This window comes from Corylus avellana, chromosome ca6, assembly GCF_901000735.1.
Source record: "Corylus avellana chromosome ca6, CavTom2PMs-1.0".
NCBI lineage: Eukaryota > Viridiplantae > Streptophyta > Magnoliopsida > Fagales > Betulaceae > Corylus > Corylus avellana.
The window spans coordinates 16,693,430-16,721,230 of NC_081546.1; the positions used below are offsets into that span (position 1 = coordinate 16,693,430).

Below are 27,801 nucleotides of genomic sequence, written 5' to 3' on the forward strand. Positions count from 1 at the left end.
AAAGAAATTTCCTTAAATATTAAACCATAACCGGTTAACTTTTTTAAAAAATAAAATAAAATAAAAACATATATAAAAAATATAAAAAATTCAACACAACATATAAAAAAAAGTTCAGAATTCAGACAACTATCACAACATATAATGATAATATATTAATACTTAAATTGTGTTTATAAGTAACACATTGGTCATTGTTTAATCCAATGTCAATTACTTAATTTGATATTATATGAATCATATCATCATTGTACATTAATAATATGATTCACTTGAAATCTTAAATAAAGTATTTGAATTGTCATTGAATCATATGATTAAGTATTGATATTATACATTTATATTATTCATATGCATATGTAGACTTATATAGACTTATAACATATATAGACTTATAAGTTTATAATAATATACATTGAAAATAAGTCTCTAGATATTTAATTGTTGTATAATTAGTATGAATTGGTATACTTATGAGTTATGTCATATTATATATGTATAATTTGTTATTATATAATCAAATGATTTGATGATCAATTGATCATGTGATATAATCATATAAATTATAGTGATAATATATTAATACTCAAATTGTGATTTAATGATCAAGTGATTATATAATATAATTATATAAATTATAGTAATAATATATTAATATTCAAATTGTGATATAATTATTTTTAAAAAAAATTGTGATTTAATAATCAAGTGATTATGTTATATGTATAAATATTTTTATAATTATAATTATAAAAATATATTATATAAAAAGGCGGTTAGCGGTTACGGTTAGTAAACCCAATACTTAGCGGTTAGCGGTTAATGCAGTTAAGCGGTTAGCGGTTAACGGTTATAGCGGTTAGCGGTTAGCGGGCGGTTTTTAACCGCCCGCATTGACACCCCTACTATTCTTCCACACTTGAAACAAAACAAAGGTAATTTTTCATACTTAAATGGCACCCAAAAGGACTTCCTATTGAGATGTAGGGCTCTCCCTCTCTCCAATGGTTCTCCTATGTCAACAACCACCCTCATTCTCAAGCATCTTCCACATCCAACCCCATCTCCCGCCACATCCACATTGTAACACCCTAATCCTATATTAGGAAGATGAGAAGAAGCCTATATAGAGTAGGCGGTCTATAAAGATAGTCATGGGTGCTAAGTCCCCTCATTGCCTAGTTATTAGATAAAACTGGGTTTTATAATGAATTCTAGAGAAGTTTCAAATTGACTAGTTTTTTTTTGGTAATAGCGCAGATGTGGCTAGTGTTTTTTCTTAGGTCGTTACAAATAGCATCAGACCCACCTAGTAACGCCAGTCATGTGATACAGCAGCACTGCATGACGTGGCCTTGTGCATGACAAAATGGGTGGAATCAATAATTGGAGAATCTGGTAAATCATGCACCTGAATCCAAAACGAAGAGTGGGAAAACTTCATTTGAGATGGGGGAACACTACCATTAAATTCATTTATGATCAAAATCTGTCTATCAAAGGACCATGGCCTTCCTTCAAAAATACGGTTTTTATCCTCCTGGGTAGAGAATTCAAAATGCCATACGTTCCCCTGGACCTCTTGAAAATCACACTGCCTACCGTTCGCCAAAGCCTTCAGAGAACAGATCTGAACGCTTCTTTATTTACCCTTATTGTATCCCCAATTCTAGCCACCAAACACCTTCCACCAATTTCCCGTACCTCAGCGACCTCCCCTTCAGTGATGGATATTCCTATTTTTTCACCACCTGCTAACGAAATTTTCCCACAGAGAGTCTCTATGTCATCAGCCATCTTCTTTCTTCTGTCCGTGCTCACTGCCAGTATTGTTCTATTTCGTCCCACTCCACAAACCTCCTCGACGGCTGCCCGCAGAAGACTTCCCCTCACAGTTAAGGTTTTTCAGAGAGAAATTTGAAAAAGTGTTTTGATATATATATAAAGGTGGGCTTCTCTTAGGCAAGCAACCAAGTCGACACTTCGTAGCCTTTGTATTCTCTCTATGACAGTTCTGTATTTTAGCCGTCCATTTCTACGCATGAGGGAGATCTAGAGTTTATAGAGTTTATAGTAATAGAACAAAACAAAAATTCATAAAACGAGATGCATGGATTTTAAAGAAAATATATATATAGAAAAATTGAAATAAATATTATTTGATTAACTTTTAGATATAAGAAATGTCTTTCTTAAAATTTATCACCTTAGACCTCAAAATCCATCGAACCAGTCCAATATACACGTGTAAATACGATTGATCAAGTCTCAAATCAGATCATTATCACAAAGAGTGTCATATTACATGATTTGATCTAAACTCATATCAAGTTTTTCAATTAAGATGATGTTTTTTTTTTTTTTTTTTTTTTGAGGTAATTAAGATGCTGTTTCAATGCAATAGTTGAAGACTTTTCTAGGAGTTTATCCCCAATATTGATAACGGTTATATAATTCAACTGCTTAAGAATTTTAATGATCAACAAAATAATAAAACCAAAAAAAACACACAAACAAATGTTTGTATTTTTTCTTATTTTCATACAATCGCGCAAATAGAGAGAGAGAGAGAGAGAAGACCTACAAGATGGCGCTTGTAATCGACCCCTCAAATCTCCCTATAATAATAATGTGGGTTTGTTTGTGGTTAAAGCTGCCTCCACAATCCCTTTCTCTTATATTCTTCCTCGTGTTGTCTCCGTAGATCCAAAAATTATCCTTCTGTGAATCCCACGTCTCACATTTCCTCTCATACATCATCTGGAAGAAGAAGAAGAAGATACTCTCAATGTAGCAGAAGCAACAGGACGCCTTCCACCAATGCTAAAATTCTTATAAACAAGTTACATCATTTTAATTATAATAGTACAATATTATTACTCATCTCTGGACTGGAAGCATGTAATCTATTCACAGGTGAAACTATTCAATTGAATCTCATAATCATCTTCCTCAAGGCATCAGTAGATTTCAATCTCAATCCCTCTTTTTCCGCTTCTCTCTCTTGGGTTCTCCATGTTCTCTGTCACTCTCGTATCGAGATCTGGCCGGAGAATCCCTGCTTCTCCGCTTATGATGTTTTGAGTGTTTTCTGCTGCTACTGCTTTTCTCCCGAGATGATCCTTTCTTTTTCCCTTTTGACCTGCTACGATATCGATCTCGATGGTCACTGGACGAATCACCATCTGAATCACTGCTTCTGTGTCCATCTCGCCTAGACCACTTTCCACTCCTCTCATCTTCGGACGATGAACTCTTCTTCCTATTTTGGCGACGGCTTGAGTGTGTTTTCGATTTCTTATCCTCTTGGGCTGGATTAACCTCATCAAATTTCTTCCCAGATGAACCAGTCTCCATATATAGGCTAACACTTCTGTCTGAGTTACCATGAATGAGTTCAATTTTCTTGGACCTGCCATCTTGAGCCATCTCCAGGTCATCACAACTCCCACTAATAGGGGTGGAAGATGGCTTATTTTTAACTGGAAGAATATTGGCATCTCCTGCATTGGCATTTGCAGTTTCTATTTGTGAAGCAGGGTCCCTGGCCTTACTTGTTGAGGACGGCACATCAGGGGGAACCTCTAGGCCTAGTTCTTTGCCCAAGGATTCCAAAAAGTCACCTGCAATTAAACGATTTAATGTCGTAGTAGCTGCTCCAATTTTCTTTTCAGGATCCTCAACTTTGTTGAGACTGGTGTTTTCCCCTTCATTATCTGAATCATCAGAGAAAATAGCCTGCACAAATGTAGATGGTTAGTTTTATTTCAATAGAAAGTAACTGCACATTGGACTCATGGAATATGCTCAAGTCTGAAAGAAACACTCATAGGTTATTTGTCATCTCATGAATGGACAACTGTTGAACATCTACTAATCCAAGCTGCACGATTTAGGACCAAAAAAAAAAAAAAAATTGAAAAAAAAAAAAGAAAGAAAAAACCCAGTTGCATGCAAGTTTACTTCATATACAAGCTTTAGTATTAAACTGGTTAAAAGCGAGCAACACTAGAAGTATGGACTGTAATTTCAGTAAACAATTAGCATTCATGGCTGAACCATAGGAGCTATCCAAGAGAAAACATTTTCATTATCTTGGTCTAATCTCCACAAGGTTTAAAATCAAAGATGAGCATTCCGGCTACCATGGGATAATGAAAAAGTGAAAGCTTTTTCAGAGCAAAAATAAAGATGTTTTTCCATTATGGCACGATACATCTTATGAAGTTTTTTTTATCAACATATTTCAACTGGAAGGAGAAAGAAGATACTAACAGGAGAAGCATTCAAGTATTCTCAAACACACACAGATGGAAAAGGAAGCTCATTCCACAAACTGTTGGGGCTGAAAGAGACGAGCTAAATTGAGCAAATTGTGTATGACATATATAGCAATACTTTATTTTGCATAATAGAACTCCAACTATACATAATATCATTTTTTTTTGATTAATAAGAAGTTTTATTGAAAGCGTAAAGGTGCCCCAAAGTACACCGGGAGTATACAATAAGATTACCTAACTAGAGAGAGAAGAGCGAACAAGGAAGTCATTATAACTAATTGACACTGGAAAGACATACGCTACAGTCCAAAGATACAAAGTGTGGAAACAATACGATAGTAAGTCTTTCAATGAACCTTCCAAATCCTCAAAACACCTATTATTTCTCTTCCTCCATATACACCAAAAGAAACAAGTAGGCACCATCTTCCAAACCGCAACACTCCTCCTTCCCGAAGACCACCAACAGGCGAGCAAATCAGAAACCCATCTCGACATCACCCAAGACAACCCAAACTGCCCAAAAAAAGGGCACCACAAAGCATAGGCTACCTCGCAATGAAGAAGAAGGTGGTCCACAGTCTCCTCATCCCTCTTGCACATCCAACACCTGTTCGTCACAATCACATGCCGCTTCCTTAGGTTGTCTAGGGTTAGAATTTTGCCCAAAGCGGCCGTCTACACAAGGAAACTTGCCCTCGGCGGAGCGTGTGTACGCCACACACTCTTCCAAGGGAAACGCCTCCTTTCTGAACCAACCAAAGAAGCATAAAGGAGTTTGACCTTGAACTGGCCTCTTTTGGAGGAAATCCACCACAGCCTATCTTCACACCCTCGTCTCACTTGAGCAGAATGCAGCAACCGGAAAAAAAGAGGCAAATACATCCACCCCCCAATCATGAGCCCCTCTAGAGAAACTAACATTCCACTGATTATAACCACCCCTCACCTCCAAAAGAGCCGCAACTGAAGCATCCTTCGCACATGCAATACTAAAAAGTCGAGGGAAAGTTGTCTTGAGAGCCGTATCTCCACACCACACATCATGCAAGAATCGGACCCTAGTCCATTCCCCAACCTCAAAACGCGTAAAGCCTCGGAAATTATCCCATTCCTTCCTAATATTCTTCCATAACCCTACCCCAAAAGTACCTCCGCACTCCAAAGAGCACCACCCTCCCCATAAGCTTCCAAATTTCGCATTCACCACAACCCTCCACCAAGCATCTCTTTCTGCACCGTAACACCACAACCATTTTCCTAGCAGTGCGCGATTGAAGACCACTAAGTTTCTAATCCCCAACCCGCCTTCCTTAATTGGAGTGCACACCTTCGACCACTTCACCAAGTGGTATTTGAACTCTTCACCTAGCCCACCCCATAAGAAATTACGTTGTAGCTTCTCGATGCGCTTGGTAACGCTAACCGGAATAGGGAAGAGAGACTGATAATAAGTAGGCAAGTTAGCAAGGGTACTCTTGATAAGCATGACCCTGCCACCCTTCGACAGGTACAACCTTTTCCAACCAGCCAACCGCCGTTCTATCTTTTCGATCACTTCATCCCAAATATGCTTAGCCTTATAAGGAGCCCCCAACGGCATACCAAGGTATTTAATAACATAATATCATTATAACGAATAACTCATTGCATAAATATATATCTCATTACCATCAGGTGCATACAAAAAAGTATATTAATTCCTAAGAAAGATAGTACTAAAATTGATCAAAAGAGGGGGGTATCCACAAACTATTACAAGTCAACTACATTGTAAGCTCCAAACACAAAATAAAAATAATAAGACCAGGTATCTCCATTGAAAGTTGAGCTCCAAGCTAGATTCACAGAAATAAAATCATCCAATACCAGATCCAAACTGAAGTTCTCAACATTTAACACCAAATTATGGGCCTCGGCTAGTGCTTCTTTCATAGTTATCCAATTAAAATAAAATAACAAAGATAATTTACTAATTTCGTTTGCAGTTTTCTTTTGTTTTTTTGATGAATTCTTTTGCTGATAAATTAAGCTCTTTTTTATTCTTTTTTCTCCCCGTTTTTGCTGAATTAAAAAGTCTAGCATTCACACTAGCAAAGAATGATAAGCACGGATACGCTTGCATTTCGTCCCCCGGGCCTGGGACAAGCAGCTCATGCCCAAGCCCAGATTGGTCCAACAACTTCATTTCGGCGGCTGCAGAAGAATCACACCAGGCTACCAAGTACTCAATCACTCCCCTCACCTAAAATGGTTCAAACCTCGATTTGTCAACAGTTTTCATAGAGGGATTTGGCATAAGTGCTGTGAAAAAATTTACAGCACCTATGTTATAGTTTTTAAAGGGTACAGATTTGATTTTACTTTCTCTCTCTTCTCATGAGACCCTTGAAATTAAACTACAGCATAGGTAGGCGTTGTACTTTTTTTTACAGCACCTAAGCCAAATCCTTCATGGAGAACCTATGACAGGGACGGGATGGATTGTCACAGGGGCAGTTAACATTTAATGTTACCTGACCCATGACAAGGGAAGGCTTATCGGGGACACCCCTTGCCAGAGCAGGTTACCTTGATTCATGGACGGGCCACACACAACTCAATCAAAAGGAGACACGTGACAGGGTCGTACGAAGGAGGAATGGCCTTCTACTAGAGGGAACATGGTTCAAAATGAGAGGTAAGCAATTCATTCACCCATTCACAAAAACACACCAACTCCAACTCTCCCTCTAGGGGAAGAACGATTTTTCTAAGTTCTCAACCAACTTGGGCATCAACGGCATCCCCCGCCGACTCACCCCGACAAGCCTCTAAGCCATTCTTTTCATCAGGTTCAACTGCCTCAACAACTTTCAAGTATTTCCTTAAAATAATGGGATCATCAATATATACAACAAAACATGGAAAACAAAAATATATATATATTGAATCACTTTTCAACTAAACTTAGAAGTTGAATTTACGCACTAACAATTATATTCTTCTTGTTACTCGAGGTGTTCTTAAAGTTGTTATTAATTCTCATGTGATAGTTTGGGATTTCAAGGGAGTGAGAAGGCAGAAAGGGAGGCTTCGATATAGACAGGAAAAAGCAAAGGAAAAGGCACATAATGCTCCAGATTGCCTAAAATATTCAAAACATTAAAAATAATTATGATACTACAGATTGAAAGTACCTTGTACAAGTCAACTGGCCTCTCAACATTTTCAACTTCTACCTCAGCTTCAATTTCCTTATTAGCTATGTCTTGGCTTATTCCTTGAGCATCAGACTGAGGTGTAGGAAATGAGTCTCTATTTACAGTGACAGTCTCTTCCACTTTTGTTGCTTTGGCAGAATCTGACGTAAAAATAAGACTATCAATCTTGCTCCTCATCCTTGGAGCTGGAGGTGGCTGCAAATGGTGAAAATATGTTGAGCATGTATAATATTCTGAGAAGCAAAATTATAGGACATCTTCAGTAATGCATCCATTCAGTGACGAGGAAACGAAGTCCAATTTCTTTTATGGAATTACATACAAAATATGAAAAAAGGAAAGAAAGATAAATTATGCCTCCAGCCTAACTGAACAAGAATCTTAATAAACCAAAACAATATAGCTGCTCTGCACGGTTATGTCAATATTGCACCATGCATTAAAATAATAGTAATTGTAACTGTAATAATTATGAGCATGTATGATAAAATAATAGTAATAGCCAAAATGTTCATTTGTAGCATGTGAAATAAAAAGGAACAAATCTTGCAAGTCAGCAGAAAGAAGGGGAGAGAAAACGGATAAATAGAAATGGTACAGGAAAAAGAGAGGAAAAAAATAAAGGAAAGAAACAAAAAAAAAAAAAAAAAAGGTAAAACAAAGAGAAGCCTATAATAGTGCAGATCAAGAAAAAGACAGCAGGGGAAAAAGCGCAATAACCTTCCCCATGTAAGGATCAATGAGATCAAAGCGCTTGCATAAGACAGGTGAAGGACGCCATTGGTGTTCTTCGCGTTTTGGGAACATTTTCTTTGTTATCAGATCTTCAACTCCGGTATCTTTAACTTGCTGTTTCCAATAATTTCAGTAAATTGAATCAGAAGATACAAACTCAAAAATCCAAAATTTCACCACCTGGAGCATACCTCTACTCCACCAGAAGTAAACTGCATCCCTCCAGTTGCTGAAAACTCCATAAAATGCTGTGTTGAGAGCTTGCTGTCTTTGCCCCACTGCCCTTTCTGAATGGCTTCAGCTGCAGCCTCAAAGTCTAATCTCTCACGAGCACGTGCTGCTTCAGACATATTACTAGCTCCACTAGAATCTGTAGTGCGAAGCCCTCCTTGATACTTCTCCTTGAGAAACTGCTCAAATCTTTCTTGCTTTGCAGGATCATCTTTGAAAGGCTTCGCAACTTGCTTTGAGGGATCATCTTTGAAAGGTTTTGTAACTTGCTTTGCAGGATCATCTTTGAAAGGCTTCGCAACTTCAGGCAACCCACCCTAAAGTCCAGTGTTAAGAAAGAAAAACATCAATACTAAGACATAAACCAGTTATGCATTACAAAGTGGTAATCTAAGGAAATTGAAACTTTAAAAAATTGCAATCCGGATTGCTGAGAAAATTAGTAACACCAAAAAAAAAACACAAATCAAAAGGAAGATAAAAAGATGTATGCCACTCACGAATGATGCAGGTTTAGTAAATGTATCCGAAAGATTGAATTGGAGATGAATGGCTTCTGAAGAAGCAACAGATGAACTTGAATCTTTAGCGCTTCTTTCCAAGGGCTTTTCCCCTAAGATTTTACCCCGGCTCTCAGCTGTCATCTTCTGCATACTTGAAGACAACTTCCCATCCACTTGCTGCTTTCTTTGATTGGCACGCTTTTGTCGCTCCTCCCACAGCTTCCTTGTATAATAATCGTGGCCATTTCCCCCAGTAAGAAAACTAAATAATGGATTCGACTGATTCTTCTCTCTAGAAAGGTCCTCAAATAATTTACCGCATCGAGCTACTAAAGTTGCAACCCCTTCAATTAAGAGTTTCAGATTACTATCCTCTGGAGGAGGGACCTCTGGTGGAGGATCATCAGTAAGCTTGTAGTTTGTCTCAAGAGGACCAGGAAATTTGTGCTGGGGTACAAAATCTTTCGGAATTACAGGAGCATCAAACCTGAAGAACAATTTCCAAAACCATATTACAGTTATAGTCCCAGAAGAACCGATGAAGAGAGGAACAGGTGGAAATAACCACATCTTTTTCTTTTTCTTTTTTCCTTTTTTGAAAAAAGAAATCATGTTTTATTATGGCTTCTCATCCCATCCTAAGATTAAATATACCCACAAGTATGAGAATTTGACTGAAATAAGTAACGAAGAATAAATAATAACACACACATCATTACTAATGAAAGACATACCAACTTGTATACATCACAAAACTAGAAATTTTGATTACCAGTAGGCTATATTTACTAGCCTTGTGGAGGTTTAGGAGTTGTCGGCACATTAAAATTGGAAATTTGCGGGATTGGGATTCTTCTATCATTAAAAAAAGAAAAAAAAATATATATATATATATATATTATTGTTAATAACAACTACCGTTCTAGCTGGTAGTCAGAATTTGATGCAACTCTAAAGCCAGGCAGCACTCCCTGTTCCTTCACCACAAACTTTCGTTTACTATCTATCATCAATCTTGATGGCTCTTCAACTAATCTTGATGGCTCTTCAACTTCTTGAATATAAGTATCCTCGAAGTCAAACCCTGAACAAGAAGTTTACTTAGCTGGATAAAATAAATCATTTGCATTAGCATAAACTAAATGTGAAATTGATAAAGGGTGACTGGACAGAAACGGTACCCAACATAAAAGGTTCAAATAACTATTTTCCTATCCCAAAAAAAGATTTGATCAAGAACAAGAAGTACAAATAACACATTACACATCTTAGGAAAAATATAATCATGTATGTAAAGCATAAATTCAAAACCTTAATTCTTTTTAGGAAAATTGTCCCAAAAAATCTGAGTTTTGTCCCCGTGACAAATAAGGATTTGAGTTTTTAATTTTAATAATTAAAGATCCAAGTTTTGGACTTGCGAGAAATAAGTCGTTTTATTATATTTTTTATTGAGCTTTTAACAAAAGACTCGCTAGTTGTTATCCTGTCCACATCAGACCAATAAAAACGTGTCATATGTATCCAGATGCACATCACCATGCCACATAGGCAATTATACTAAAAAAGGGGGGTGGATCTCCACCCCCATTGCCACCCTCCACTGCCGGAGATGGAGACAGTGGAGGGTGGCTCCACTCCCACAAAGGGGGTAGTGGGGGTAGCTCTATCCCCACCCACCTCTTTGTGGGGTGGAGCCACCCTTCACTGCCTCTCTCTACAGGGGTGGAGGGTGGAAATGGGAGTGGATCTCCACCTTTTCTTTTCTTTTTTTAATTTTTTGAGCATAATTGTTTATGTGGCATTATGACGTGGATTAAAATACACATGGCACATTTTTTATTGGTCTGATGTGAACATGACCAAAGCTAGAATGTCGTATGTTAGAAACTGTATGGAAAATATGATGGAAGAACTTATTTGTCACAAGGCCAAAACTTGGGCCTTTAGTTGTCAAAATTAAAAACTCAAGTCCGTATTTGTCATAGGGGCAAAATTTTGGAACTTTTGGGGCAATTTCCATTATTTTTAATTTAGAGGCAAATTCCTATAATATGAGGAGAAACATCAAAAAGTAGAGACAACAATTGTAAGTTATGTATTACAATGAGTTGGGTTTAAATTAATAAAGACCAAAGCACTCGTAAACTCTTTCTTTCTTTTTTCTCAAGGGGAAGATGAATAGCTCAATTATTAATCATATAAGAGCTTATTCTTCCTCAAAGCATCCAATATCACAGGGAAAGATAGCACAAGAGAAAAGTCATTATTCATGAAAAAACCAAAATCCAATGTTCTTAAAACAAGACTATTCACTACCCCATAATTAGATCAGGTCAGTAGTCAAAGGTGTCAGTGTGTCACGGTAGTCGGACCATGATGTCATTAGTCCTCATGATATCATAAAAAAATCTTTTTTTTTATAAGGAAAAAGAGTTCATTAAAAAACCCAAAGGGCACAACCAAATATATAAGAAGTATACAAGAAAAATACCCAGCAAATCATAAATATTCTTACTATGAAGGGAAAATAGCAAAATAGCCCCTTGTAATTAGGCTTTCAATTAATTAAGGTCCCGTTTAGTTCACGGAATAGACCCCAGGAATAGCCATTATTTCATTTGGTAAGGAAATACTCATAAGAATAGCTATTCCCATGGGAATAACTTTTACTTCACGAAGTGGAAAAAGACAAAATTTTCCCAAAAAACCATTACTTTCAAAATTTTCTTTTAACCCATAATTTTTTTTTATTAAATTTAAAAAAGAAAAAGAAAAATGTTGAACGGCAGTGAGTGGCCAGCCACCCACCACAGGACTTGGGGGTCGTCACACCGAGCACCTTGGGGTAGACCCCTGAGGTCCTCCGAGGGAGGTGACCCACATGGGTGTGAAGGAAGGGTGGTGCAACTCCACTCCCTCTAAGTGTGGGGGTGGGCATCTCCAGCGCCTCCACGCCCTCTGGCCACGGAGGGTCCCACCCCTTTTGTGTAAGTTGGGAGGGGGGGGGGCACCACAAGCACATGAGTGGGTGCGACATCTCCATCCTCCTACGCAGGGGGCATGACGCAGGAGGTAGTGGCATCCCCTCTGCAAAAGGGGGGCAAGGCGCCTTCACCCCCCTACGCATGGACGCCTCCATCTCCTTGTGAAAGGGGGTGGCTAGGGCAGCCCTTCTGTGCCCTCTGTACTTTTCTTTTCTTTGCTTTTTTTTCAATATTTTTTCTTCAGGGTAAAAATAAGAAATTCACAAGCATTTTGTTGGAAAGATTAACAAAAATTTCACAAACATATCAGCAATAAGTCTTACAATATTCATATTCTTTAATATGTGCATGCCATTTTCTTATAGTTTCTGCGTGGGGTTTTTCAATATTAATATCTAAATCAGTCAGGTCAAGTTAAATGTTGCTGGAGCAGCGGTTTGCTGATCCATTGTAGTTGCACAGTTAAGGTGATCCAAACTCAGTCTGACATGTTAGACCAGCCAGTCACGCCAAGGTTTCTAAACATTGCATGAACCTCTGTAAAACATGGTGACTACTAGCAAGACAAATCCTTTACAATGCTGATTTGAAAGCAAGGAAATACTGACCAGATGCATAGACATCCTCATCTTCAGCGTCAAGTTCTTCAAGTGCCCCAATGCCAAAACCAGGAGCAACATTTCCTGCTGATGAATTCAAGCTAATACGTCAAATGAACCTCAAGACAAGAAACCCATGCAATCAAAACAGAACAAGAATCAGAGACAGATTCAGCCGTAAGCATTATAGCGAACAAGGACATGTAAACCAACTGATCAGATAATAGATCTTACACTTGAAACCAAAAAGATTATCTTTCAATGAGTAGCCTTTTCTATTTCCAGTCTCCCACTTCCCAGACGTGCGTGATCTTTTCTTTTCTGAATGCATCATTTTTATAAAAAAAAAAAAGAAAAAAAAAAAGGGCAGTTTAGATACACAGTTGCATTGCAGCCATCATGAAGTTACTAACCCGTTTTGAGAAATCACATACCCCTAAACTCAGGAGCATGCTTGTAAGGATCAAAGCCTAAACCATGCAAGTCCTGCTTTGGATTGAGCACATAAACCTGAAGTAAGAAAACATTGTCAGAGACATTTTTTACTGCAAAAGAAGATGGACCTCCTAAAGTTTTAATGTGATCAACTGAAACAACCATCATGAACATTTTCTCAAGAAGAAAAGCACTCAAATTTTTTCAATATTTTGAGTTAGTTTTTTAAAAGAAACACAGAGTCATTAGTCAGTCCACAGAGTCATAGTACTACAATTACCATAAATTATGTTCTTAACTAAAATGGCTATTCAAGGATGACCTTGCAATTCATTGAAAGACGAATCATATCATACTAAAGCATAGACATGGTTCAGGAGAAAATTTTATTTCACATGCAGTGTAACCGCTTTGGGGCTCCACAAACATAATAGTGTACGAAGATCAGCCCACTAATAAAAGAAACATACAAAAGTATATAAATAAACGGACATGAGTTTTTAGCAAATTCATAAGCTTAATTTGTGGACAAAAAGATCCTGAAAAGAACTGTTCATCACATATGCAATTTGATCTATACAAGGGCTCAAAGGTAGAAAGCAAAAAACCATGGGAAAATTTCTCACAGGTGTGTTTTGATAGGATTGGACATCATCATTAGCACGCTTCTCAGTAAAAAATTCAAGGTCGCCCTGAACAGGCTCAGAGTCAGTAAGCTCTGCTTTAGCATCATCAGAAGAAAATGCCAAGAAAGCTTTACGAGCTTCTCTACGAGCATCTGTAAGAAGTAACAAAGACATGAAGTGAGATATGTTTGTGCAGAAGTCTAGTTAAACTAGCAAAAAATGCCATCGACCAAAGTAGAATCAGATGAAACCATAAAATTGATGGGAAATGAACTTCCAGCCTAACAGAAAACTGTTAAGTACAGATTTCATAGTTGCATGATTAACATATTGTAATATAGAAAGACAACTTCAACAACTAGCAGTAGGATGGCCTTTTCAATTCTAGTGGAAGACATGAGTCCTAGAAACACCTGAAAAACCTGAAACTTGATTTACGGATGTTTCATAACTCACAACATTCTCTTTCTGCCCAACTATTACAGTTGAGAGAATAATATCTGAATGATATACTTGAAGAATATTCTAGAAAAAATTGTGGCATCAAAAATACTCCGTATCAACATTTAAGTTGTCATACCAGAATTCACACTGAATTTTTGTCTGACATGGCACTGAATCCCACAAGATAAGATCTTGGTGTGGGAGGGGGGACAAATAGAAGAGAAACTGTTACATGTCAACAACTTATTACACGTGAATCTTGCCAATTATAGCAAGAACAAAAGACACATGGCAGCATACCAATTTCATTCTATAAGACACATGCAGGCAAGCTGCAAGCATTCAGTACTGTATATAAGATAAAATTACCCCTTCATACTCATTCCTAAAATTCTAAGCCCCAGGTAGTCCCAGGCCCAAACAGAACACTCCTTAGTATAAGAACATCAAGATGCATGCATAAAAGAAAAGCAGCTGATATAAATAAAAATAAAAGACCCAAATAAATCTTGTAATGAAAAAAATACCATATAGTGAATTTGCACGGGAATCCTTAATTGCATGACCGTGTCGCCATCCCATCTTCAGCAGTAATTTAACACCTAATCAAAAATAACAAAGAAGGGTTATGAGATTCAAAACTCGCATAAAAAACAACATTTCCATAGAAATCATCAATATTAACTCAAACAAACCAATAGACTCTGTGGCTGGAAGAACTATTTCATCCGGAACAGGTCCAGGAATGGCTGATGGCCTGCAATAGACAACAAACATAATCAAAACAAACCAGAAAAACTTTCATGATCCCATTTTCTGGGAGTAAAATATGTATCAAGATATATTTCAGTTACTTGGAACTCTCAAAAGAAAGAAAGAGGAGGAAAGAGCAGTTCATAAAAGACTCAATAGTTACTAAAATAAATTACTGTAATTATTCATTAAGCAAAACAAAATTTATTATTCAGTAACCAGAACACGAGTCAAGGATGGCAACTTTAACCACCCCGTTGGTTATCCACACCAGCCCAACCTGAAGGTGGCTGGTTTTCTCTGCTGCCTTAAGGGACAAGACGGGGACACAGTTTTCTATTAAAATCCGAGGAGGGTTTGGAGTGTGGATAGGTTTTAATCACCCTGCCCCTACTCAGCCCTGAGTATGTATATTCATATGTACATACAAATATATATGTAGATGCCTTCGCACATGATTGCTTGGCAGAAGAGAGCTTGGTCCACATTCAAATGCAATTTGAAAATTTACGCAAGGTAAAGACCTCAGTTTTTTACATGAAAAAATTAGATGGCCAAGCAAACGTTCTTTTGTACATAAGGTAAGACTGGTGTGCATAAAATATTTCCATTACTTGAAAATGAAATTTTTTTACCTAGTGCAACAATCTGATTAATTTGATATGACATATTCCACTCCTCTGGTTACACCACCTAAGGTACAAACTCCTAATTTAAGTTTTTTTTAGATAATTAATAAACCAATCTCATTAAAAGTGTATATCGCCCCTAAGTACACAAGAAGTATATAAAAGGAACCACCTAACTAGCATGGGCAAAATGAACAAGGAAGTCACTATAACTAATCAACAAAGAAGACACATACGCCGCTGTCCAAAGAATGTATGCACAATTTTCCACACCATAGCACTCCTAGGCACGTATGCACAATTTTCCACACAGCAGCACTCCTAGGCCTAGTTGAAAAGATTTACAAAACGTCTAGGCATAACCCAGGACAACGCAAAACGACTGAAAAAAGCACTCCAATTGGCGGAAGCCACATCGCAATGGAGAGGAAGGTGATCGACAAACTCCCCACTCCTCTTGCAAATGCAACATCTGTCCATCACGATGATGTGTCGCCTCCTAAGATTATCCAAGATGAGGATCTTGCCTAGAGCCGCCAACCATACAAAGAAAGCCACCCTCGAAGGCGCCTGACTCCACCAAACACTCTTCCCAGAGGAAGTGCCTACCTGCAGAAGAAGCAAAAAAGCAATAGAAAGATTTGACCTTGAACAATCCTCTTTTGGAAGAAGCCCACCGCAGCTGATCTTCACGTCCTCTCCTAACTTTCACTTGATGCAAAACTTGATAAAAAGAAGCAAAGACATCCACCTCTCAGTCTTGTACAGCTCTTGCAAAACTCGCATTCCACTGATTGGAGCCGCTCAAAATCTCCAAATTATCTGCTATAGAGGTGTCCTTCACACAAGCGAGACCAAATAGAACTGAAAAAATTACCTCTAGCGCCGCTTCCCCACACCACTGGTCATGCCAAAAGCTGGTCTTGGTACAATCCCCCACCTCCAATCTAGTAAAGTTAGAAAACGTTTCCCACCCTTTCCCGATATTCTTCCACAACCCCACCCGAAAGGCTCTTGTAGGCTCAAGAGAGCACCACCCTCCCCAAAGACTGCCATATTTTGATTCCACGGCCACTCTCCACCAAGCCTCTCTTTCACGCCCATAGCGCCACAAACATTTGCCTAAGAGAGAGCGATTAAATACCATCAAATCCCTGATACCCAACCCTCCCTCAGAGATCAGAGAACAAACCTTAGACAAACTCATTAGGAGATATTTTATTCTAACAATTCAAAAATGAGGGTTATAATTAACACTTGAATGAAAGCATTCAACTAATGCAACAAGCCAAATGACATCTCCACTTCTCATAATTGTAGGATGGCAGTGAGGTCATTGGTTTTAATCCATTGACTGCATATGTAAATTAACAAGGCCTAAGAGCTTTTTCTGGCCAAATACTTTGCCCTATATGTTTTGTTCACCAAGGGGACTAACTAGATAGCCTACAAAATTAAATGTAGCACACAAAATTAATATCATAGTAACAAAAGTTGTATTATTAGCTGTACAGAGTCAAAATTCAATGTCTCAACAGTTGCCCCGTTATCCCAAGTTCCAACCCTTGCAAGTCAACCAATTGAATTATTGATCCAATGCTATGAATTATCACCAAAACATATAATCAAATGCTTAACCTCTGCTGCTGTTCCTTCTCAGCTTGTTTGTGAGCCACTTCGGCAGCTGTAAATCCAAAAGTATCAAACTGCAAAGATGTCCCCAGTGATTGACCTTCAAATTCCTAGAACACAAAAGAAAGAGAATTAAACAACTGATTCAGAATCTTATAACTAAAACAATAACCTCAACAACATAACTTCCTCAATCTCTATTCACCACATTTGCTATAAGACTTAAATAGATGAATGAAAGTGCTCTTTCCACAACACACAGACCACATGAGAAAAAGAAAATTGAATTTCAATAATCAGATAGGCATTCTTATCAGAAAAAAGTTTTTTTTTTTTTGATAAGTAAGTAGCTGGATTTATTAAAAGCGTGAGGCGCCCCTAAGTACACTGGAGGTATACAAGGAGGAACACCTAACTAGAAAGGGAAAAACGTACAAGGAAGTCGTCATAGCTAACCGAAATCGGGAAAACAAACGCTACAGTCCAAAGATACAGAGTATGGAAACAAAAGGATAAAAAGTCCTCGAAGGACCTCTCCACATCCTCGAAGCACCTATTATTTCTCTCTCTCCAAAGACACCAAAAAAAGCAAATAGGCACCATCTTCCAAACTGCAGCACTCCCCCCTCTTCCTGCAGACCACCAACAGGCTAGCAACTCAAAAACCCGACCAGGCATCACCCAAGATAACCCAAAACGGCCAAAAAAGGCACTCCACAAAGCAGACGCCACCTCACAATGGATAAGAAGATGATCAACTGTCTCCTCACTCTTCTTACACATCCAACATCTGTTTACTACAATGACATTTCTCTTTCTGAGGTTATCTAGGGTCAGAATTTTCCCCCAAGCCGCCGACCACGCAAAAAAAGCTGCCCTTGGAGGAGCCTGAGTCCGCCACACACTCTTCCAGGGGAACCTCCTCCCCCCTTCCGAGCATGCCAAGGAGAGAAAGAGAGACTTGACCTTGAACGTACCTCTTTTGGAGGGGTTCCACCATAATCTATCTTCCAACCCTCTTCTCACTCCTGTAGAATGTAACACCTGGAAAAATGAGGCAAAGGCCTCCACCTCCCAATCATGAGCCTCCCTCGAGAAGCTCACGTTCCACTGATTGGACCCCCCTAGCATCTCCACATTATCCGCAACTGAGGCTTCCTTCGCACAAGCAATGCTATAAAGGATCGGGAAAGCTATCTTGAGAGCTGAGTCTCCACACCACCAATCATGCCAAAAGCTAATCCTGGACCCATCCCCCACTGCATATCTCGTAAAGCCTTTGAAAGTTTTCCACCCTTTCCTAATATTCTTCCATAACCCTACCCCAGAAGCTCCTCCAAGCTCAACCGAACACCACCCTCCCCATAAGCTTCCAAACTTCGCATCTATCACAACTCTCCACCAAGCTTCTCTTTCCGTCCCATAGCGCCACAACCATTTCCCCAAAAGAGCGCGATTGAAGACCAATAAGTTCCTGATCCCCAACCCTCCTTCCTTAATCGGAGTGCAAACCTGCGACCACTTCACCAAGTGGTATTTGAACTCTTCGCCTATCCCTCCCCAAAGAAAATTGCGTTGAAGCTTTTCAATATGCTTAGCAACACTCACCGGAATAGGAAAAAGAGACAAGTAATAAGTGGGCATGTTAGCAAGAGTGCTCTTAATAAGGGTGACCCTACCCCCTTTCGACAAATACAACCTTTTCCAGCTGGCCAACCGATATTCAATCTTCTCAATCACTCCATCCCAAATATGCTTGGACTTATAAGAGCCTCCCAATGGGAGACCAAGGTACGTCACTGGCAAAGGGGCTGCATCACACCCTAAAATACCGGCTAGCGAAGCCACTTGCTCCACATTCCCCACCGGAATAATCATTGATTTAGCCAAATTAACCTTCAACCCGGAAGCAGCTTCAAACAACAAGAACAAACTCCGCAAGTAGCGTATCTGGGCAGGCCTAGCATTGCAGAAAATCAAGGTGTCGTCGGCAAATAAAAGATGAGAGACTGTAGTGTTGCCGATTTTGAAACCTTCTAACAACCCCCCATGAACCGCCGCTGAAATCATCCTACTTAGAACCTCCATCACAAACACAAAAAGCAAAGGAGAGAGTGGATCCCCTTGTCTCAACCCCCTGGAGCTACTAAAAAAACCTTTAGGAGACCCATTTACCATAATCGAGAACCGCACCGAGGAAATGCAATGTTGAATCCAAGAACACCAAACCCCTCCAAAACCACACCTTCTTAGCAAATACATCAAGAAGCCCCAATTCACATGATCGTAGGCTTTTTCCAAATCCATTTTGCAAATGACCCCTGGCTCCCCAGATCTCAATCTGCTACCAAGGCATTCATTAGCAATCAAGATAGGATCTAGAATCTGTCTACCTTTTATGAAAGCATTTTGCGACTTGGAGATGATCTTGTCCAACACAACCTTCAATCTATTTGCTAAAACCTTGGCAATAATTTTGTACATACCTCCCACAAGGCTAATCGGGCGAAAATCTTTAAGATTGATGGCACCGGGAATCTTCGGAATAAGCGAAATGAACGAAGTGTTGAGGCTCTTAACAAACATCCCGCCAGCATGGAAAGCACTAAAGACCCTCATAATGTCCTCCCTCACCACATCCCAACAAGCTTGGAAGAATGCCATAGAAAACCCATCGGGGCCCGAAGCCTTGTTGCCATTCATCTTAAACACGACCTTTCTAACCTCTTCCTCTTCAAAATCTCTCTCCAACCAGCTGGCCTCTCCCTCCGAGATGGAATCCAAGGAGATACCATCTACCAAAGGCCTCCAACTATGTTGTTCAGCGAAGAGCTTTTGGTAGAAATCCACAATGTGCTCACTAATCTCATCCTGATTTGAGGAAAGATTATCCCCAATCATAAGATTTTCTATCGAATTATACCTTCTATTAGAGTTGGCTATGGAATGAAAGAATTTAGTGCACTTGTCCCCTTCCTTTAACCACGACACCCTCGATTTCTGTCTCCAACTTATCTCCTCCATAAGAGTACACTTCTCTAATTCTTGAATAACCTCGGCCTTCCTCGCTAATTCCTCCACATTCAAAGCCCTACTTTCTTCGTGCTCATCAAACACCCGAAGATCTTCAAGAAGAGACCTCTTATTCCTCTCAATGTTACCAAACACCTCCTCATTCCACGTCTTCAAATTCAGCTTCAAGGCCTTGAGTTTGCTAGCAAGAACAAAACTCGGCGTACCTTGGAACTCGTAGGAGTCCCACCATTGTTTCACTAAGGCAACAAACCCTTCCTCTTTAAGCCACATATTCTCAAACCTGAAAGGCCTTTTCCCCTGGGAAATCTCCCCTAACTCAAGCATAATTGGGAAATGATCCGAGCAAAGACGTGGGAGCCTTTTCTGCCTCACCCCTGGAAACCAGGCTTCCAACTCTGGAGAAACAAGAAACCGATCAATCCTAGACCATAGCGGAGGGTCTTGAGAGACCGACCAAGTACAAACACCCCCTACAAGGGGAAGGTCCATAAGCCCTTGTTCAGAAATAAAATCTGAGAAACCCATCATAGCAGAATCCAGACGAGCTCCACCCGATCTTTCACTAGGGAAACGTGTAACATTGAAATCTCCCCCAATACACCATGGCAAATTCCACCAACTAATAACGCCAGCCAACTCATCCCAAAGGAGCCTTCTATCCCTATCAATATTCGGACCATACACCCCTGTAAACGCCCACACAAAGAGATTTGCCACGTTCCTGAAAGACAAAGCCAGGGTAAAATCCCCTATACAGACGTCAATCTTCTCCACCACCCTAGTATCCCACATGATTAAAATACCTCCCGAGGCCCCATTAGAATCCAAACAGCACCAATCCACATGATTTCGCCTCCATAAACTGCGAACAATGCTTCTAGACATATCTTGAATCTTGGTTTCTTGCAGACACACAACATCTGCATTCCAATCCCTAAGTAAATTACTCACCCTCAAGCGCTTATCCCTCTTATTCAACCCTCTCACATTCCAAGAGATAATGTTTATCTTCATAACACAACTACATTCCCCCTCCCTTTCCTGCTTCCCCGAATAGAGCTCCCACTTCTGGCATCATAATTCACCGAACACTCCAAATTTCTTATCTCTCTTTTACCCTTAGTGCCGCTACTAGAAGTAGATACCATCCCATTATTTCGGTGCCCCTCTTCTAGAGAGTTTAACAATGCTAACAACTGCAGCTTATGACCGGCGAACGAAATCCCCAAGATCGGATATATCTCATTGGCACACTGGATAACCCAATCTGAAAAGCCTGCTGCATCCCCTGAATTAGGACCATAGCTGTTCAAAGGCGAAGGCCCCTCTGTTCCACACACCTCTGCCCTCCCGTCTTCCTTACTCCTATCATTAACAATGACTTCACCCCCACAACTCTTAGCTACCACCTCCTGCCCAGCCTCTCTAGACTCAACCAAGCCTGAACACCGGACTCCAATAATTGAAGGATCAACATCCCAAATATGCAGCCCACCAGAAATCCTAAGTTCCTGCTCTTGACCCATTCCCCCACTATCCTGACCGACAACCTGGAGCACCTCACCGCCACACCAAGGAACCACCTCACTGCCCTCACCTACTGTACCATTCATCACCGGCAACTTCTGGTGCGAAACAGTCTCCCCCCCGCCCAAAACCACCATCCCCGGTACTCCAACAGCTCCAGATGTCTCCCCAGACTCGGCCCACTCAACTACCTCGCCGGCAGCGACCAAACATGGCCCCTCCGGCCTTGTCTGGCTCGACCGAGACTCCCCCTTGTCCGAAATCACGACCACCGGAGCACTGAAGCACTCGCCGGCCATCTCTGACTCGCCGGCGACAACCTCCGACAGCCTCTCCGGCTTTGTCTGGCACAGAAGCACTCTCGCCGGCGTGCAGCAGCTACTTCCGGCCAGACTCGCCGCTTCTCTGCCACCCGGAATCTCACCGGGACTATCACCAGGACTGTCCACTGTTGCCGGTGGTCTCTCCTCTGACTGCGTCCCTCCTGCCGCCAACGACGACGCACCTGGGTCACCTGCCGGAGACCTTCGGCATCCCTCCTACAAGCCGATCGTGTAACACACCTCCGGCGCTCCCTTGGGTCTTGCCCCTTCTGGACCAGACGTACTTGGGCTGGACTGACCAAGACTCAGGCCCATCTTCCTGCGCCTATACACAGCCACCACCTTCTTCTTTCCCTTAAACTTTCTCTTGGGCCATTGTTCTTTCCCCTTAGACCCATCCACCCCCTCCAACTCCCCAACCTCCAAGTTAATCTTCTTGGGCTGGGCCACCCCTTGCTTGAGAGAGCCCCCTCCTGCCATACCGCACACGCACGTCCCGCCAGCCCTTGTATGCCCACTCCTTTCCTCCAAATTTTTTATTAAAAAATCAAACCTCTCTAGACCCACGTCGATCTCTCCCCTCAACCTGTTCAACGACTCCTTCGCATTAATGAGTTCAGATTTTACACGAAACCAGGCCTGCGCTTCGAGCCTACCTACCCCCTCCCATCCCTTCACGTGATCATCTCCAACTTCAGAAAAAAGTTAATAACGCAAAAATTAACACATACACACCTATATATATTAACACAAAAAAAATTCAACAAATAAACATAGAACACACACAAATTCAACAAATAAACATGGAACACATCTTGCAACAAAAAAAAAAAAATCCATTTACTTTCTAAAAGGACATACACTAAATAAAAAGTAAATCTATAATTTCGATGCATGAATACCAGGAAGTATGTGGGTTGCGCCCCTATGCGCTCTTTTTATATATCATCATTACTTATCAAAAAAAAATGAATACCAGGAAAAGCTAACAACAAATCATGACTATGCCATTTTCTCTCTCTCTCCAAAATTTCGATGCATGTATACCAGGAAAAGCTAACAACAAATCATGACTATGCCACTCTCTCTCTCTCACACACACAGCCCATGTATCATTGGTGCCCTCTCAAAGTGCAGTGTTTCATACTTGAATTGCACTTAGCATCTATAGCCACAAAAATAAAAAGAAAAAGCTTTATCCTCATTTTTAGTTATTTGGTGTAATCCTAGAAGGCATAATGTGAACGTTTTTCCCTGATAATTTTTACTGTTACGAGAAAAAACAAAATAGGCAGAGTCCCTTCTCATCTCCTAACCAATGGCATCTGAATCTATGTGGCCATTGGACTCAGCCTCCTTCGATGGCCAGCCCATCTCCATATCAATAAAGGCAATCCTTAGCCCCCCATTCCCTCCTAGCCAGCCATCATAAAGAGGCCCATGACTTCCAAATCCACACAGCAGTAACAATGGACGTTATCTGGTTTGCTAGAAACAACTTAGCCTGCAATGACTCCAAGCCCGATATTCCAGCCATCCTGAGACAAATCTGTTCTGCCTCCCGAGCCTACAAGAATGCCTGGGTTAACTCAAGCTCAGGCCACAATGCATGGAAGCCTCCACCTCCAGGCCGCCTCGAAGTCAACTTTGATGTGGCTATTAGGAAGTCTTTTGCTGTGGCAGCAGCTGTCCTCAGCGATGACCAAGGCTAGATTCTTTCTGCAACAGTTGAATGCCTCCCTCCGCAGGATGTCAATGCAGGGGGAACCGCTTGCTGCTTCACTTGTAGTGAAATCTGTGGCCTCCTGGGGGATCAAACCCTTGCATCTGGAAGGGGACTCCCTGGTGGTTACCTCGGCCATTAACAACCAGCCTCATCTCCAACAGGTAGATAGCCCCTGCTATCTCCGACATCAACCAGTAACTCCACACCTTCCCCAGCTGGACTGCTTCAAAAGTTAGGGGAAGGTGTGTATGGAATCTTTCCCGCCACATTACTGCGTGTCTCGTCAAATCCGTATTAACAGTGGCAAAGACCTCCCTTTTTTATCTCTCCCCCTTTGTATTGATTAGAAAAATAAAATCATTTAAAAAAAAAAAAAAAAAAATTGGTAATAGTATATAGTTCCATTGAACTGCAGCTTCCTCTTCAGAAAATAAATTGGCAGGAAAAAAAGAAATAGACTTGAATCTCAGGGAAAATTTTCTTCTGATACTTTTCGTCAACATCTAAAAATAACTGAACCATGCATAATCAGGTCATTAATTCAATCAACCTCAGGACCTTTTTTGAAAAACTATGGGTATAATTGGATGGAGGGATAGTAGAGCAAAGGAGAAGGGAAGCTGGGGAGTGGGCTACACCCTCCTATCTACTATCTAGATGTGAGGGAAATTGTAAGAATACTGCGCTCTTGGAAGCAAGAATACCTTGAACTAATAGTTGCATCCATGTCCAATATGCGTTAAGGAAACTTTTTTTGGTAAGTGTGTCCAATAAGGAAACCCTCAGATATGATAGAATACTGATATGATCTCTCCCCATCCCGCTCAACGATAAGTATGTGTGTGCATGTGTAATTAGTTTTATTATTTAGGCATATAATATGGCTTTGAGCATTTGTTGTTGTCTTTTAAACTAGACATTAACATAACATCTGCTTAGCAATATATATTTATATGTTAATTAATTAAAGTATCCACGTCATGTCATATCATAGCTTTCAAGAATTGATGTATATCGCATATATGCATTGCTCTTATGTCATATCCCATATCCATGTGGTGGCATCTTAGTCGTAGGCTCTCAAATCCCCTTTTTCAGTTCCCTCAAATTGGAGAATTTAAAGGAAGAAGATACCATGTTTAGTGAATTTTCCTTTACTTCCTTTTTCACCCTTGCTAATTCATTAAAATTTCAACAATGTCTAAACAAACCTTCATCACTTATTTCTCCCCCATTACCAATTACATAATACTTTATCATTTCCTATCCATTCATCGCACATACAAACAAGAGGAGGGCTACCTACTACGTAGTCCTATCTCCCCTTGCATTATTTATTAAAACATTCAAACAAAAGTAGTGATAACTATTCCCTCTCTCCTCATCCTTTCATATCTACATCCCCCCTATCCTCTACTCCCTAGACAATGTTTGAAATTCCCAAAGAATAAGAATAAATCACAACCCTGAGTCATGAAATACTACAAAACATGGGCCTATCATCCTCTAATAAAAATAAATATATAAATTTACACAAAGTATATAAATTTTTCATGCCATTAGAAGTCTACTCTCCTCATGGATATTTCATTCTAGAGACATAAAAATCCTTTAAAATGGAAAATATGTCGACTTCCTAAACATGTACCAAATCCCAACAGTTACAATCCCTGCAATGAATTCACAAAGGCAAGAGATGCTAAGTGAAGCAATATTAAGCAAACATATATCTTGGCAAGGCCAAAATGAAACATACAGATTTTTCATCTTCATCCAAAAAGTTCAAAATGCTCTGCTGCTTGACTTCAGCTCTATTCTTCCGGGATGATATAAATGTTTGTGGAGCCCACCCTGCACATTTGTTTCACTCAGTTATTTTATGTATTTTTTTTTTTATGAATAATTAGAATTTTATTGAAAAAAGGGCAAATCCCTTGTGCATGAAGAGTATACAAGAGATCCAAGGCCCTAGCTGCTACTAGGGTCTAGAAAACAAATCCGATCTACCAGATCCGAAGGGAAAGTTGGGAACATATCCTAAACTCAGTTTTATTGTTAACCTACACTCAGAACTTCATTTCAAAAAAAAAAATACTGATTCAAATTTAAATAAGAATACCCTCTTTCGTTCCCACAGTGTTGTAATAACCAGCAGAAAAACCTCCTGTAAATGCTCCATGAAATCTTCTTCGCCCTTCTTCATCTGTAACCTGGAGAAAAAAAAAATCAAGAGGAAAAAGAATCAGCATTAGTAAAGACCCGTCATCTCTTTATCATATGCAATATCATAAGCTGAACCATTTTAAAAAATCTTTTACTTTTTATTTTATTTTAAGCAACGTAATAATCTTCAAACCAGATTTGTAACACTATGGCCAACTTTAGCATGGTTCAGATGCAATTCAAAATCTAAGGGCTTCATTCAAAACCAGATTTGTAACACTATGTGTCGGAAGCCTTCACCTAGAAGAGGATTAAATAGGTGCATGTACCACAGTAGTTCTTTTATGTTTCAGTATGCTCTCTTATGTTAAGACTAAGGTTCAATGGTTAAGTTTTAAAGGGATGAGATGTAGTAATAGAGATACAATGGTTTATTTATTTATATTGAGATGTTTAGTTTGCTTTTATTTTCAGTTTATAGAATTCTTGTATCCTTGCGTTTCTGGTTCGAACAATGCATAATATCGATTTAACACAGGAAGGGAGTGTTAGAAAGAAATCCAATGATGCACAAAATCATGATCTCTGCATCATCATAACACGCCCTATACCCTCTTAAGAAAACCACTATTTCAAAAAATGAGGAAAATTTTATCATCTAAAATCTCGACTACAACTGGAGAGTTAACAAACAATAAATTTCAATATGATCGATAGCACATTTCGAAGTTAGATAGGATGATTACTGCACAACACTCCCATTTTAGTTGCCGAGAAAATGTAGTAGAAGTAAAATTTATATTACTTAACATTTAATTGCAATTGCTGAAGTGTTGAATTTCAAACTCTCAAATGATAACATTAACTTTTTCGCTTAGGAGTTTTCCTTTTTCATGAAGCAAGTTTTTTATATTCCTTTTCCTGTTTCCACCAATTTAGGGTTTCGAATGCAAACGTTTTCTTGTTTCCAGTTCCAAACAAACAACAAGGTTCACCAAAACTCATCCTAACGCAATCACATGGCTCCATGACTCTGAACTCTTTCGTCTTTACATCGCAACCCGAACAAACATTAAAAAAAAAAAAAATTACCAAAAGGCAATCAAAATCTTCTTTTGGTTTCACTATCCTGAGCTTTCCCAGGAACCAAACAAGAGGAGCAAAATGTGAACCAAGAGTTAGTAACTTCAAGCGTACCTCTTGCTTCCAAACGGGAAGGCTCCGGAGGTTACCGGAGGCCTCGGCTATGGCCTTCTTCTTACGGCTAGTAAACTCTTCCTCACGCTCTATCGGCGTTCCGTGGAACACGTAATCCTCTTCGTCCGAATCCATTTTTAACTCAAATTATCAGAAACGAAAATACCAGCTGTGATTTCCAAATTAAATTAGAGAAAATGAGGAATTTTTGTGATAGATTAAATCCGTAAGAACTAGGGTTCGGAAAATATGGTTGCAGAACGAAGAGACAAGAGTGTAGAGAAAGAGAGAGAGGAGATTTGATGCTGTCACCCGAATACGGACTCAGTTGTGTTACAGTTCGATTTTGATTGGCCGGTAGTGACACGTATTTTTCAGCACCCCATGGATTTCGGACAGGAATTTGGGAAGCTTTTTTAGGAATATTGGTCTTAAAGTATATATAGTGAGTGTAGCACTGCGATTTTGTAATCAAAAGTAAGATTTTAAACTAAATCAAATAAACTGTATAAATGCATTTTTTTCTAAATTGTGATTTAAAAATATAGAATAATTTTCGTTTTCAAATTGTATGTAAAGGGATGCGTTTTTAAAAATGTATTATTTTTAATGTTAAAGTATGATTTTAAAAGCTAAATTGTAATTTTAACAAACGTTTAATTACGTTTTTAAAAATTATGTTTTTAAATTCTACGTTTTAAAATTGCTATTTTTACGTCGCACTTTTTGAACTAATAAAGCCAAATGAAACCTTAGAGCTGAGGTCTAT

The 27,801-nt window shown here is 39.5% G+C and overlaps 2 protein-coding genes across 3 annotated transcripts in view; both read right to left on the bottom strand.

Moving 5' to 3' along the window:
• The window catches only part of LOC132185259 (G patch domain-containing protein TGH-like), a 2,226-nt gene extending 429 nt beyond the window's left edge, over positions 1-1,797 (bottom strand). The window contains exon 1 of the mRNA XM_059599056.1: positions 1,651-1,797. Coding sequence (XP_059455039.1) covers positions 1,651-1,797 — 147 coding nt within the window. The remainder of the gene's footprint in view (positions 1-1,650) is intronic.
• Positions 1,798-2,549: 752 nt separating this feature from the next.
• LOC132183983 (G patch domain-containing protein TGH) lies at positions 2,550-27,348 on the bottom strand. 2 transcript variants are annotated; one of them, XM_059597460.1, is made up of 16 exons: positions 27,033-27,348; positions 25,792-25,882; positions 25,429-25,523; positions 17,067-17,170; positions 14,742-14,803; positions 14,574-14,648; positions 13,603-13,754; positions 12,976-13,051; positions 12,776-12,862; positions 12,551-12,628; positions 9,874-10,039; positions 8,953-9,442; positions 8,413-8,769; positions 8,207-8,335; positions 7,463-7,681; positions 2,550-3,738 (listed from the first exon to the last, which is right to left on the bottom strand). In XM_059597460.1, exons 1-16 carry the CDS (start codon positions 27,165-27,167, stop codon positions 2,977-2,979), a joined length of 3,078 nt encoding a protein of 1,025 aa, XP_059453443.1. In that variant the 5' UTR covers positions 27,168-27,348; the 3' UTR covers positions 2,550-2,976. The 2 variants fall into 2 exon arrangements, with proteins under 2 accessions (XP_059453443.1, XP_059453445.1); XM_059597462.1 differs by lacking the exons at positions 17,067-17,170; positions 25,429-25,523; positions 25,792-25,882; positions 27,033-27,348 and adding an exon at positions 16,075-16,396.
• Positions 27,349-27,801: the final 453 nt, after the last annotated feature.